The sequence below is a fragment of the Silurus meridionalis genome, chromosome 21 (assembly GCF_014805685.1).
Source record: "Silurus meridionalis isolate SWU-2019-XX chromosome 21, ASM1480568v1, whole genome shotgun sequence".
Lineage (NCBI taxonomy): Eukaryota > Metazoa > Chordata > Actinopteri > Siluriformes > Siluridae > Silurus > Silurus meridionalis.
Window position 1 is genome coordinate 11,015,208 of NC_060904.1, and position 16,180 is coordinate 11,031,387.

The following is a 16,180-nucleotide window of genomic DNA, read 5'->3' on the forward strand; positions in this document are numbered from 1 at the left end:
GCAGCGAAGAGATTTTATTTTATTTTATTTTATTTGACAAATGCAGGAACCTTGAACAAATATCACAAAAAAAAAATTTTAGTCTTCACGGTCAACACTGCCATGTTTTACTTCTACTTTATGTCTATATGTAACATAGAGAAAATTGTGCAACTATTGAAGCACAAAGGCATGTCAGCATTTGATCAATTGTCCATGTTTTAAAGGCTTATCAAAGATTTGTGTATACCTTTACATAAACAGAAGTATTACATAATTTTAGACATTTTCTTGTTTTGAGGTCTTCACATGTATTTACTTGTGTGCTCTAGACAAGGCCTATACTAATTACACTAATGATATAGCAAGCTGGTAAGCCGAATGCCTCCTTCTCCTCCTTGTTCCACTTCAAAGCTCCCACAAACAGGTGTTTTAGAGAATGCCCCTACAGTCATGCTTTAGCAATCCCATTTTACAGAATACTAATTATAGCTGTTCTGTTTGACATGCATTCCTCTTTGAGTTCATAAGTCAAATTTGGAGTAAACTTGCTAAGATTCACTCACAGTAACAGTATAATACAGGGTTCGTTTCTAATGATGCATCTAGTAGCCCTGGTATAACCTTTCTACAGTTCTACAGTTAAATGCATATAAAATATAAAGTATATTGAGATCAAAATGCATCCAATTTTACATTTTGCCTTCTTTCAGACTTAGCTTGTGATATCCTTTGATATTGCTTTTCTGGATCTTTTTTTTTATTAAGGGTTTTCCCTTTTAAGTTTCCTTTCTGTGAAGCCAGTATGTAACATTGTGCATTGTTAGAACTGCTGTACAAAATTCACTGAATTATGTTTCATTGTGTACCAGAGGCAGACACTAAGAAGTATTGTAGTCCAAAATAAAATATAAATTTGCATCAAATATAATGTGCAGATACCAGTGTGAGATGAAGGTGAGCATTTCAAAGCCACAAGAGAAAATGGTCTACTTGATTCAAGCTGTATGGCCACAGCACACAGTCACAAATGCCAAAGTCGCCTTAATGTTAATAGCAGATACAGATGCCTAATACAACAATCTATACAAAAATAGACCAATGAAATTGGTGAACAGGTTAAGGTGAACCAATGAAACTCTTTATATTAAATCATGCACGCTCTCAGTGAATTGGCCCGCACCACATCATAAACAGTGTTTTTGGTAACGTGTTACAAGTAACGTGCATTACGTAATAATATTACTTTTCTGGAGTAACGAGTAAAGTAATACATTTACACGTTAATATCTGAAAAATAATGTGAGTTACTTTTACATTAAATTATTTTGCATAAAAAAAAAAAAATCCTGAATTAAAATGAACATAGTCACGTAGAATCGTGCACTCAAACATGCGAGCCGCAGGAACAGAAGCTGGTCAGAAGCGGAGATGGCAGGGCATTACATTACTGCGATGAAAGTATTCTCATTATTTTGAAATAGTCGAGGAATTTTAAAAAACTTGTGGAATGTAGAAGAGAGAGAGCTGAATGTAACCTGCACCCCGCCTCAATCTAAACAACAAAGGCTTGATTTTAGTTCACGTTCACCACCAGGTGATCTCAACAAATTGGTTGCTGCTTTTATTGTTGAGAAGATGCAGCAGCTGTCCACTGTGGATGCGCCCACATTTCATAATATCATTAGCAAAATCTCAGTGACAGGGAAAAGAGCGGGGGGCATGCTGCCCGATCGCAAAACCTTCACAAACTTTTTGGACAAGGCATAAATGGAAATGGAGACAGAACTTTGGGCATTACTGTACACTGGATCGTTCCTGTTACTCTGCATCGCCAAAAATCTGCAATCGCCTGCAGACGATTTCGTGCTCCTTGTTACGCCTGCTCCAGTTAAGTTCTTTATTCCCTGCACTCTCGTTTCATTGTTTCCTTTGTTTGACTTTTATAGGTCAATAAAACTACACTTTGTTTTACTCCCTTTTTCCGCTGCCTGGTGTCAGTCTGGTGCTGCATGTTCTCTCAATCTCCCCTCCCTCACCTTGTCCCCAAAACGTCCTGCATGCGCTGTCCCTCTAATAAACTCGTTTCTAATCCTGTCCATCCTCGTCACTCCCAACGAAAACCTCATCATTCTCAGCTCTGCCCTTTCACTCTTGCAGATACCCTTCTATCTCAAATCACTCCTGCCACTCTTCTCCACCCACTCCACCCTGCCTGCACTCTTTTCTTTACTTCTTTAACACACTCTCCATTACTTTGCACTGTTGAACCTAGGTACCTGAACTCCTCCACTTTCACCACCTCTTCTCCCTGCAACCGCACCACTTTACTGCCCTTCCTCTCATTTACGCATATGTACTCTGTTTTACTCCTACTGACTTTCACTTCCCTTCTCGCCAGTGCGTACCTCCACCTCTCTAGGCTCTTCTCAACCTGCTCCCTAGTCTCACCACAAATCACAATATAATTTGCAACATCATGTTTAATCTTTTGATGTAATCGTATATAAAACAGATTTATCTAACAATAACTAAGGACACTGCAAAAACAGTAGTACCACACTAAAAATTCACTACAAAATTAAAAATTTGAAAAATCCACCAAATGCTGTTCTTGTGAGAGCTATGTGAACATAACTTAAACAAACAGACAAGTTACAGGTTAACTCCATTTGATGATAGACACATACATTTATTCAAAAAGTTGTACCTCAGTCCTAAAAAAGCTTGTTTTTTTGTTTAAACAATGTCGTCACCTTGGAACCTAAGTAAATGTACAGTGTCAGTGAAGACAAGATGCACAGTGTTTGCTTCATGTCAAACACAATACTAAACCCTAAAACCCAGACAGAGTTGAGATGCTTCATCCCTTTGTCTTTAGAGACTCTAGAAACCTTTGTGTTTGGCAACCTATTAGGTTGTTTAATCTTAATAATGGTTTAATCTAAACTATGAAAAATGAGGACATGAAAAGAGGCCCTTCTGGAATGCCAATTATGCACAAAATATTTTGACAAACAGTTTTCAAAACAGTCCATATTTTCTCTGAGGTGTCTGGATTTGCAAGTGAATTTTTTTTTCTCACACATTTCTCATCTACTGTTTAGACAATGGCAACAAATTCAAAGTAAGTAGACAATCTTTTTTGGTTACACTAGTAACCCCTATCCCCCTTCCCCCAAATAAACCGTTACAAAGAAAACACCAAGAAGTACCAAATTCAGCATACACCTTAACAATACAATAAAACATGCCACATACAGCTAATCAGACGAAACATCAATCAACAATAAGTTAATATCAGAGGGCCAAATTCAGCACACAATTTTTTTCAATGAAACATACCATAATCTGCACTCCACCTTTAGCTGTAAAAATCAATTGCAGGTGCACATAAATCATTATCTGATTATATATTCATAACACTGCAGGTTTTGGACAACTTTTTACCACTAAGCTTTAATTTAACATTTTCTCTGTATATACAAGAAAAATTGTCAACCAACCCTTCACATATAGTTCCAAGTTTTAGATAGTTCCTAGATGCTAGAAATATTATGTAGAAACATAACTTTGGACTGTCTTAGTTCATCAAACATGTGTTTTCTTTAGAACAGTTTCCAATGTGGAAAAAACATGTAGTTTAAACAGCGCCGGGTGGTGCATTTGGTACCTGGGCCTTCAGTGGGGACTTACCCGACTTAATCCACCTCTTAATACCACCACTATCATGTCGCGATTATAGAAACCATCAATACTATACAAAAAAGCAATATAACAACATGTGGCATTACAGAGAGAGACATTTCACATATGGAGGGTGAATACCATTTTACTAAAGCAAGACATCCAGTTAAGACAACTCCAAACCTCTACACTACCACCGCAACTGTGCACCTACATCATTTGGAGCAGTTCCGAATCAATATTTGCCTAATAACATGACAAAAACATAAAAAATGTAAATAAAATACAACCTACTCACCAGAGATGCAGACTCATAATGTGCACCGCTCCTCAGAGGCTGTAAGCCAGTGGTACCGCTTGTATTCACTGGTCTAGAAATGGTGAACGAACCCTTTCCCAGGCTGAGACAAGCTAGCTAGCTTCAGGGTCGGACGACCTCCTCACGATGTCTAGCTTTTCTTCAAAATGTATTTTTAAGTATGTTCGAGACCAAATCAATTTCTCTTCTTCCGTAGGCATAAAAAAGTCTAACTCGGACGTCTTTTGCCAGCCGAATTTGGCTGTAACAGTTTCCCTCTAACCAACCAATCAGAGGACAGAAAAATGCTGATGCTACTCTGGGCCAGCTAGCTGCCCTGTGAGGCGAATATGAAATCTGATTGGTTAAAGAAACAGAGCTATTTCTTAAGGAGACAATGGTAAAAACAGCAGCAGTAATGACATTGCAGGCCCTGGGCAGATTAGACTGACATGGCAGCACATAGAGGTTAAAATCTGATTGGACAAAAAAAATATAACATACACATACACATATTGAAAGCAATGTAGCCAAGAGAAACGCTATGAAATGACGAAAAATAAATTAATAAATTAATACAATTTCATTGAACAAATATTAGAATATAGGTTGCAAATGTAGGTGGGTTCCCTGGTGGTCTAGTGGTTAGGATGCGGCACTCTCACCACTGTGGCCCGAGTTCGATCCCTGGTCAGGGAACCAACCCCAGCCATTAGGGTTGCACAAGCTAGTGCACTTTTAGTGCCGGTCTCAAGCCTGGATAAAAGGGGGTTGGGGAGGGTTGCGTTAGGAAGGGCATTCAGCGTAAAAACATGTGCCAAATCGAACATGTGGATTAATGAATTCGGATGATCCGCTGTGGCGACCGCTAATGGGAGAAGCCGAAAGAAAATATGTGCTTTTGATAGTGTTTAGACCAGTAGAGAAGTCTTTGTTGGCCCTAACTGCCCACCACTGAGTTTAAAGCAAAGATACAGTCCTTTCACCTGAATTACGGTGCTGTTTGAGTTGTAGACAATAGTAAATTAGGCCACATTAAGAATTTTTGAATGTCAGCTCCAACTTGGATAAGTATTGCTTGGAATTAATAATGGAACCCTGTATGTATTGTATTTTAGTTCACGGGAAATTGATGTGGAAAGTAAGGGTGGCCAATAAAGAATTCAATTCTGTGATGAATTCTGAGTTGAGAAATCTTGTCTTGAAATGTATCTCTTTTTAACCAGAGTCATGGTGAGGTCCACCTTGACCAAAGTACGTCTTAGGAATTAATCAGTGCTAGTTAGGATTTTGAAGAAGAATTAGATAAAGATAGGATTTTGTAATTAGTCTGAAGCCAAAAATCAGTGAATGAAATAGTGAAAAGGTTCATCTGGCCAAAATTCACACTAAACCATGAGGACAAGCAACAGAAAAGCGAGTCACTGTTTTGAGTGGGGAAAAAATATATATTTTTTGTGTAAAGCAGCCTGGTGACAAACCATAAATAGTCACTTAATTGGTTGCTTTTCTAACAGTGGACACAAGATCCAATCATGCCCTTGTTATGAGTCATGGAAATCATGCCTCCTTTCTCCCACAACGTCAACATCTGACATGTTTAACTTGGTTCTTTTTTAGTCATCAACCTATTTCCAGTCAGGCATTGCGGTCATGGATTAAAATATACAAACTACATGGTACAAAACTGAAACCAGTGCCTCTTGTATGTGTATTTGCACTGTTCTAAATTCCATGTAGAGGTGGTTACAAGAAAATGTAGTCTTAAAGCATGTAGTCACTATTAATGCATTTATGCATACACTGCATTTGACAATACAAAAAGAAGAATTCATGGTATTTTAAAACTGTTTCTTACCTGTCAAGTCGTTTGCCCACCACCTTAAAAACACTCAGCTGGATGGTTTCATTGTGAAAAGCAGTGCCCACACATTCCTTGTAGATTCTAAACTCTGCTGCTGCAACTTTCTCTCCCTCAGGGATCTGAGATAGATTGAATTTGAACTCCTTATGGTGTCTTCTGTTAGGAGACAACTCTCGGTCATACTCAACTGCCCAAAGAGACACATGGGAACACAGGAGCTTAAGAACTTACATTTTTAGACAGCAGAACACATAATACATTTTGAATGCAGCATTCACACATAGTTTATTTAATTAAAAGACATTGTTATTAATTGTTGTGGTTTAGAGAATGCTCACTGAGAGTCTGCTGTGAGATAATGCTTTTTTTTATTTCTGATACAAATCAAAAAATAATCTGAACAAAGTATTTCCCAAAGCAAAGGTTATGACAGACAGATAGAAGCTCAAGGGAGGTTCTGTTATGCAGATTAACACAGTCAGCACAACCAAAGAAAAAAAAAATGAATGATATCCACAGTTTGCCTTTTAGCCATATGACAAATTTGTCATCTCCTGGTAAAGCTGCTTCATCCACCTCAGACACACACACACCCACAAGCACACAGACAGACACAAAACCATCACCACCAAACCCTTGCTCTGCTTCCCAGGCTTGGCACATGGTCTGTCATTCTTGCCACAGAAGTACATGTCAAACCGGATACCACTGTTCCAAGATGAAATGTTCTGTGCTGATTGGATTTCCATGTCTCCTAACCACATGGAGGTAAAAAAAAAAAACACACTCCCACGGCATCCTTATACAAAAACCGAAGCATTCAAAAAAAGGCAAGTAAAAGAAGAAAGTGTAAATTATACTGGTAAATAATTTTTAGATACAGCAAAATTACCACTACTATTCACACCCCAGTTCCTCCATTTTGACTGACAAAATCAGTATTTGGAGGTGCCACAAGGAGTGGCTAATCTTCAGCTTTTAAACAAAGGTGTTTTACTCATTCCCAGCACATAAACTTAATATGCATATTTTAGAAGCAACTCAAGAGTTTACGATGGACCACATGTCTTTGCTGTGCATATTCAGTATTACTTGTGATCATATTTGGACAGCTCACAAATACCATAAACTACATCCAACCTGTGGTACTGTCAACCTGTAATCAGACCACAATAAGGATTCAATTTAAACTAGACAGCTGAATGGAATACAAAGGGTATTTAAAGAAAAACTAAACATCACATTGATGTAAGTATTGAGGCACTTTGCTATGACAGTGGCTTCTATTTTTCTTAAAAAGGAGAGTTCTAGTTTTCCATGAGTGATAAGGCCAGAAGTCACAATCAGCCTCTGGTCATTAGAGGGATCCTCCTGCAAAGGACTTACTGATCACTGAAGTATCTCTGTCATGTTGGATGGTGGTTATTAAACCATGAGTTTAATGTTTCTATAAAAAAGAAAATTTAGCAGTTGGTCATTTTTTAGTGTGTGGTATGCTGTGGAGTGTAATCCAGCCCGTTTTGGTCTGAATGGATTAGCCTTTTGGTTAGACTCCTGACTTGGTTTACACAGACCCTGGGGCTGCAGAGCTCAATTGTCAAACTGATTTAAGATGTTTATATTCCATTATGTTCAGATGTCCTGCAATGTCTGGTAAAAATAAATGAGTTGCTGACCACTTCAGATGCACAAATATCCTAGCATGCTGCCTTTTTGAATTCCAATTTAATATTATAATAAGAGCAGTGTTTTCTTTAGAGAAAAAATATTTTTGTGTGGTCAGACTGACCTGTATTTTTTTTTTTTTACTTCTTTCCTTAAATAAATTAAAATAGTAGGACCCAACTTAGATAATCATAAATAAATCCCATTTCATAATTTTACTTGTATAACTTTTGCCCCCTTTGTGGTATAGTCATTAGCCCACACAGTGACACAGACAACAGATGGAAAATAGTCACACACACACACACACACACACACACAGAAATCTTGATCTCTCTTCCATGAAAACATAGTCACTGAAGATACTATTCTGCTAATTCTTATTTATTTGCATTTCCTATACTGTCTACTTATATTTGGAGTTGAACAAACATTAGGGTAAATGGGGCATGTGTGTCTGTCTGAATGTATTTTTAAGGGAGGAAAAACATATATTGGAATGTTTACCACACAATTATTAGAAACAGATGAATAATGTTTCAGTAACCCTTAAGACATCATTATTTACCGTATTTTTCGGACTATAAGCCGCGGACTATTTTCCCATGTTTTGAACCCCGCGGCTTAAACAACGAAGTGGCTTATTTATGAATTTTTCCTGGGTTTTTTTCCGGTTTCACAAACTTCAAGCCAAAAAACTGAACCCCATAACATTAGACCAATTAAATTTCCGAACGTAAACGAAAAAACCTCACCTGTGTTCAGAGCTGCACGGCATCAGGAGAAAAACGCACGCCGATGCCAAGATAAACTCCAGAGAGAAATAGTTGTAAAAGGAAGGAGGAAGACAGTGAACAATGACTTTCTTGGTCGGCTACTGTTTAGATACAAGCCGTTGTAGCTCGTTGAGTCTGGGTGAAGGGATAGCTCGCTAACTCCAGTTGCAACAGAAATCATATAAGCACAGACAGGTTTCCAAAACTCGTGCTTTTTTATTATTCTTGGCAACAGCGTTACGGGTTAGTCAAAGAAACTTAGAAATGAGCATCAGAAAATAATAAGGACATAATCCTCATCTTGCATACATGGGGTAATACCGGAGAATGCAGTGCCAGGCTATTCCCAAAATACAGCCATTATACTCCTAAAGGAAGCGCAACATATTTCACCCGTTACACCGTGTGTAACGTGTCTTTCGTTAAAGCCTGTGTAAAGTTCATTAGTTTCAGTGTAGATTTGTGTAGACAGTGTAGAGGTGCGGCTTATTTATGTTCAAAATAAAAATATTTGTAAAATTCAGTGGGTGCGGCTTATATATGGGTGCGCTTTATAGTCCAGAAATTACGGTAATATCTACTGAATATCTTTTTTATTGTTCAGTGAATAATGAATGGTGTAGTTCACAAATAAGTAAATAAATCCTGAGTGCATTATTTGGCAAAATAAATTTGTTAATTGTGGCTAATTTATTTATACATTTATTTAATTTCTTATTACATCAATATAACTTTCCAATTGTTGTCTTACCTTATTACTGTAGATTTACTAAATGTTTCACCATAACCTATTCCAACATTTCAGTGTCTGTGTCTGTTAAATATATCAACAAACCAAATCTCTTCAGAATTGTTTTTATTTAACCAAACAAAGCCTAAATTAAAAAAGACAATATCTACAAACTTAAATAAAATGTAAGGATGAGTAACAAATATTCTTAAATAAGGAATTATAAAAATAACTGCAAACCAATATACATAATAAAACAAAATAAAAAAATCAGGCAATGGACAATTAGCATCACATGAATCAGACACCAGGGGAACCAAAAACAAGATCCGGTAATGTCTGGTAACAAAATAATATACTTTACAGAGAGCATGTGACCTAGGAGTCATTTATTACTGTGTATGTGACTGTGTTTAAATGTGTGTGTTTAGTTTGTGGATATTATAGTGTGCAATGGCTATGATTGTAGACAGCAATGTGTTCTGGGAGTTGTAGTGTGCTGCCAAATCCAACAATGACTTAAAAAAAACACAGACTATCCCCAAGGGACAAACTACGGGTGCAGGAAGAAGAAATCATGCCCAGTCAGCACAGAGCGTCTGTCAGAGAATCAGCTGATTTCATGGGAATCCCGACAGTAAGTCTTGAAAGTGAAGAAGAAATTTGCTCTCATTGAGGGTGCTGAGTGTGAATGGGGAATTAAAGCCACAATCCCACTGATTTCATTCTCAAATTTATAGCAAACTTAGCACCAATGATAGCATGCTTGAGAATTAGAAGTCTGGCCCTTTTAAAGTGTGTGTGTGAGGCGAGCACATTTAAAAAGTGCTGTAAATCTTACTTCATTTGGATGTACAAACCCTTGACTTGAGAGTTGAGTGCTTGGCCACAATGTCCCTTGGTGCCCTTACTCCTGACTCTACCTTCTAGTTAAGCTGTCACAAATAATACTGTTTGTTTTTGTTATGTGAGAAATTGTTTTGAAATTGGGGAAAAAGGGATGCTGTGTTTGTCCATATAAGAGATACTGTTGGATATGCCGTATGGAAGGATCAAAAAGGCAAAGTGAGTTTAAAGTAATTTGGGATAATTATATATTATATTATATTGTTTTAAAGGGTGTAGCAAAAGATGCCAAACTTCTGTATGTCATCATCCAAATGGTGGTAAGAAAAGAAACTAGCTTGCTTGCTTTGTGCACAGTGGTACTGTCCTCATAGAAAAGGTTTTAGGTAAAATAGTTAAAGTGAAGGGAAAGTTTTATGCTATTGCAAAAGCTCCTTGGTCTAAATGTTGTTCCAGAGACACTGTACAGTTGTGTGCTTTCAACTTAGTGGTAACACTTAGGGGAACAACTATACATCTATTATATGACAATGTAGAGGTCTATTGGTCAAGTACATTTACATATACTGCTGTTGTACTTATATTATGTGGAGGCCTGCTAGAATTATCTGGGTGTTGCAGTGTGTGCGTATATATTTGTATATGCAAGCCCAAAGCAGGCCAAAGGGGCAAATGTAAGGAGGAAGCTACTGTCAGACAGCAGAGATGGATTTCTCCTAAGGGATCTGATAAATAAGGAAAAATATCTTTGAAAAAGGAAACGCAGCTGTTTCCAAAGGAGAAGTCAAAATATTGGTGGTTCACATTCCAGAGATACAAGTACCTCAGCCAAATGCTCTTTTTTTTGTCCCAAGTTTTACTGTCCCAAATGTGGACTGCACATTCCTCTAGGCCATTTTTTGTCAGAGCTCTGTGCAAGAGTTCTTATAGAATTAGAATCACGCACACACACAAAACCAACCTAAGAATACAACAAAGAGCTGAAAAAGGCTTTTTTTTTTAGCATCTTCTGGTTTGTCATTTTCTATTCAATCTGAGACCACTCAAAGTGAATATGACTGGGTAGCAGGATTTTTTTTTTATATGTATAATGTAAAAAAATCTTATTTGAATTGTTGTTATTAAATAATAATCATACACTATGAAAATTAATACATATTTATCTGCATTTTCTCGACCCAGAGAGTCTGCCCTTCAAACAAACCCCCATAACTAGAAGCAGTAACATTATTTATTTGAGAACTGTCAATTTGATAAATTTTTTTAAAAGTTAACAAACTTAAGATCGACATGTTGCAAGTTGCCATAGATTATACTTGTTTGTCCAGCAGATCCCACAGATGCTTGATTGGATTGAGATCTGAGTTTCAAGTTTAGTTAACATCAAAGCATGGCAACAGAATTTCTTAATGGCAGTGGCCTCTTTTAGCACAATAATATGCCCTGCTCTGTCATTTTTCTCAAGGTGTTACAAATCCCCATATGTGGGAAATGCTGGACAAAAAATTCTGATCCATGGGGGGCAAACTTGACTATTATTACATGCAACAACCTGAATGGCCACAGAGATGAGTATACTGCTGAGGACCCGATACCCCACCTTCAGAGCAGCCCTGAGAAATATGAGGGCCAAACTGCAACTTGCCATCATAGAGTCAAAGTCAGCACATGCCCATCTGACTTAGAAGAACATGTGGCAGACTTCAGTATAGCATTCACCACAATCATTGCTCTGTACCTCCTGAGCTCCTCCCTCAGCTTGACCAAGGACACATTGGGAGTAACACCACAACCCTCTGTTCATAACAATTTCTCTGCTGACTCATGACTGTGTAAATTCACAGCTTAAATTACATTAGGTTTGTCCGTAACATGACTATGGTGGGTCTCATCATAAAGAACCTTAAGTCAGCACACAAAGTGGATGTTCAGCATGTCTTTAAAGAAAATCTCCCACCACCTGTCATTTGTCAAAAGGCATTAAGCATTTGGGCCTGCATTTCCAGATTTTGTACCAGTCTACTTCCAATCCACACAGTTGAGCTGTGTGACGTAGCTTCCTCTTGTTGATTTGTATGCCTCAAATTTTGTGTTTGTGTCGGAGTTTAAGTTTTACAGTTTTTTATCTTTCTTACTTTAAACAATCTTGAAATTTCATCTTGTTTTCCTGTATTCTCTACATTCCATTAGCTGCATTTTTTTTTTTTTCCTTTTGGAACAGCGCTTTTTTCCTGTTCAAAAGCAGTGAGTGGAGGCCTTTCCCAAAAGAACTGCAAAAACACACACTGTAGTAACCAAATTAAGGTTATGTAATTTCTCTGATATCGCAAGCATCCATCTCATTCACTGAATGGAGTCTGGTATGTATAGCCAGTCTTTCTCTGCCGCTAGCGATAATTTTATCTGTGAGAAGTGTAAGTTAGATAGCTCTTTGATGGTGAAGATTCAAGCATTTGGGGAGCACATCCAGAGTCTAGAGAGCATTGAGTGCAAGAGCAGGTCCGGGTTCTGCAGAGGAAAGTCTGAATGCCTTAGGTAGAGTTAGCATTGCCTAGCTCCTGCATTAGAGCCCTCACAGCGGGGTGAGTTGGTGACGACTCAGCGGCATACACGTAAAGCCAAAGATAAGGCTCGCCTAAGGGAGCAACATTCCTCTCTGCTTCATGTCTCAAACAGGTTTGCTCTTCGCCTTTAAGAGAGCCTTAAAGAGATCTGGTTAACAAAGACTCTATTCTAAGGCACACGAAATTAGCAAGGCTTTTAGGGGCACCAGCAGCACAGGTTAAGTTTATAATGGGAGCCAGGGCACAGGAGATAGCGGGTTAATTAGGTTTTTTTAAATATAGGTTCTCTAAGATGGTTCCGTGGTGGTCTAGTGGTTAGGATAGGTTCTCTAAGATAAAGGTATCCATCCCACTCAGGAGGGTGCTACTCTCATTTTTATAGTATAGGTCATAGTCTCAGAACAGGACTAGATAACTAGTGACTATCCAGAGCCAAGGACAGGAAGCAGACGAACAGGCTAAACCAACCGTCTGTTAGTGGCACCGAGTCCTCACTTAGGGTCCTCCCAAATTGAGACTGTGTCTGTCTCCCGAGCAAAACCAAAATGTAGAAATTCTCAGAAAGTCTAATTAAGTAACTTTAACATTAGATTAAATAAGACTAAATGCACCAGCAGCACCTCCGATCTAAAGATAGGATTGTTGAATATTAGATCTCTCATGTCAAAAGTTTTTCTTTGCCACACTCGCCACCGGCTTTCTCATCAGGGACAAACTTACACATAAAGAACATTCTTATTAATTCTTAATCACCACATTATCTGTGTAAAGCTGCAATAAGACAATGGTCATTGTTAAAAGTGCTAAACAAATAAAAATGAATTGAATTGAAAAGCACTGACCATAAATTTAAATTATTAACGATTAGGAGTTTAATGTACTGTGTTTGACATAAACGTGGATTAAACCGAATGAATATCTAGCATTAAATGAAGCTAGTTCTCCTAGGTAAAGTTATACCCACCAGCCCCATCTAAATGGCAGAGGAGGTGATGTCGCAGCTACAGTGCATCTGGAAACTTTAGAAAAACTTGAGATGAGATTTCTTAAAACTCATCAAGAAGTACAGGCAGTACCAACCAGAGCTAAAGTGTTCTGGTGACAGGACAGAGCCTCAGAGATGTGAACTCCCAAGATCTTAAAACTGGAGGCCCTCTCTACCTAAGTTACATTTGAGGTAGATTGGGCAGGGTCTCCTGTTGTTAGATTTGGGAAATTTCACAATGAGCTCTTTAGTCGTTATGGCATTGAGGGTAAGGTTGTTGGTGGCACACCACGCTGTCAGGCTTCGGATCTCTTCCCTGTCGGCCGATTCCTCATCGTTGCTGATCTGGCGGACCACAATAATGTCATCTGCATACTTGATGAAGATGTTGGAGTTATGCAGAGGAGCACAGTCATGGATTGAACAGGGAGTAGAGTAGTGGGCTCAGAACACAGTCCTGTGGGATGCAGTTGTTTAGAATAAGGGTTCAGGATATTTATTTGCCTAACATAACAGACTGAGTTCTGTTAGTGAGAAAGTCCAGAATCAGTCTGCAAGTGGAGGTGCATATACCCAGGTCACTGAGCTTAGTGGGGAGGACTGTATTGAACGCAGATCTGAAGTCAATGCATTCTGATGTAGGGGTTGTTTTTATCCAGGTTGGTGAGGGCTGAAAGAAAAGCTGTGGAAACTGCATCCTCTTTTGCCCTGTTAGGCAAACTGATGTGGGTCCAGTGTGGGTGGTAGGCCCACAGTGAGGTGTTTCAGAACCAGTTTCTCAAAGCACTTAATAACAATAGGGGTGCATTGTAGCATTCTGCAGCTGAATGCACAACTGCTACACAACTGCAAAACTTTGTGCACAACTTTGCATTATTATATGACACCTTAACTCTGGACTGTCACTCAACTCTAAACTCTGAACTTGCACAGCATATTGCCACTTTATACCACACTATACTGCACATGGACACTTTAAGAACCATCACAAGAAAAATACTTTAATGGCTTTAATTTGTACAGTCAATATCTGCCATACTTATCAATCCCACTCATCCATTATAGAATTCATGTATATACATATTTTTCTATACTTTATACTTTTTTTTACTTATCTACTTTATTTTTTAATCCTTATATTCTATTTCTTTATCATGTTTAAATGTTGGACAGTCGTATAAAAACATTTCACTGCAATGTCGTACTCTGTATGTATGTGTATGTGTCAAATAAAATTGTAATTTATAATTTGAATTTGAATGCTTTGGGATTGGTATGATAGTTGTAGTTTTCTGGCATGTAGGAACCACGGCCCAACACATCACGGGCACCCAACTCCCCGCCATTAAGCACCTTCACCACAGCAGATGTCTGCGCAGAGCTCACACCATCATCAAGAACTCTTCACATTCCAATCACAAACTGTTTAACTTCCTTTCATCAAGAAGGAGATACAAGAACATACGCACCAGAACCAGCAGGTTCAGGACTAGCTTCTTTCCGTCCACCATTATCCTACTGAACTGTACACTACACTCTTAGATCACTGTATAAACACTGTATATAACTTCTGTACAGTTGTACATAAAATGTACATATTGAATATTTATATTTTTATACCCTTCATACTCTACACATTTTGCCTTACATACATTTGCACTACTATTTTCTTTGTGTATCTACACTTACAATCAGAAATATTCAAACCCTAAAGAGTTTTAAGGATTTATAATTAAAAATCTTTTCAAAGTGCAGGATTCTGCTTTGGATGGCTTCTTAAGTTAAGTGATACATAAAATCAACACAAAAAATGTATGATGCAGTATTTGTGTGTAACAGTATATTTGTTAAGATCGCCATGTCACAATTATTCAACCCCTATATAATGTTGTTTTTAAAGCTTTCTGACAGTTTTTATGGTCTGAAGTGGAGCTGAAACATCATTAAGCCTTTGGGAACTCTATAACGATCCTTCATTTGCTTCAGATGTGATGCATATATAAACCTATATATAAAATGAAGTTGTTCAAGGTGAGTTGCAATCAAGGGAAAGACAAAGGACCTTCCACAAAAGCTGAGAGAGGAGAGTATTTCATCACATCTGAAAGGCCTTGGGTATAAGAAGATTTTCAAAAGATTTAACATTCCAAGAGACACCATTGGGAGCATTATAAGGTAGTTTAAAACTTATGGAACAGCTGCAAACCTGCCTGGCCGTAGAAGAAAGCTCACAATTTCATCAAGGGCCCTTAGCAACTTAGTCAGGACAGCTAAGAAAACCCCCCGTGTGACTGCAGAACAGCTACAGGATGACATGATGAAGGCTGGAACAAGTGCTTCAGTGGCAACTATAAGACGTGCACTAAATATTCAAGGACTTCATGGCCGGACCCCAAGACGCACTCCACTCTTGACCTCAAGGAACATCAGGAGTCGACTAGAATATGCCAGGAGGAATAAAACTACAGAGTTCTTGGAGACAGTTCTATGGACTGATGAAACCAAACTGGAACTTTTTGGACATATGGACCAGCGGTATGTCTGGCGTGCAAAAGGTCAGGCTTATGACCAGAAGAATACCATCTCCACAGTCAAGCACAGAGGTGGGTCAAGAAGCTTGTCAGCACTTATCGAAAACACGTGTTAGAAGTTATAAAAACTAAAGAGCGCTCCACAAGGTACTGAAGCTGGGGGTTGAATAATACTGCACATGCTCATGTGTTACAAGACTTTAAAGTTAAGTCAACTTCTGTTGCCAAAATAACTCAAATATGTAGCAATAAATA

The 16,180-nt window shown here is 38.2% G+C and overlaps 1 protein-coding gene across 2 annotated transcripts in view; it reads right to left on the reverse strand.

Moving 5' to 3' along the window:
* The window catches only part of bmp6 (bone morphogenetic protein 6), a 36,551-nt gene that overhangs the window by 11,641 nt on the left and 8,730 nt on the right, over positions 1–16,180 (reverse strand). For both annotated transcript variants that reach the window (XM_046833747.1, XM_046833746.1), the window contains exon 2: positions 5,823–6,015. In XM_046833747.1, coding sequence (XP_046689703.1) covers positions 5,823–6,015 — 193 coding nt within the window. The remainder of the gene's footprint in view (positions 1–5,822; positions 6,016–16,180) is intronic.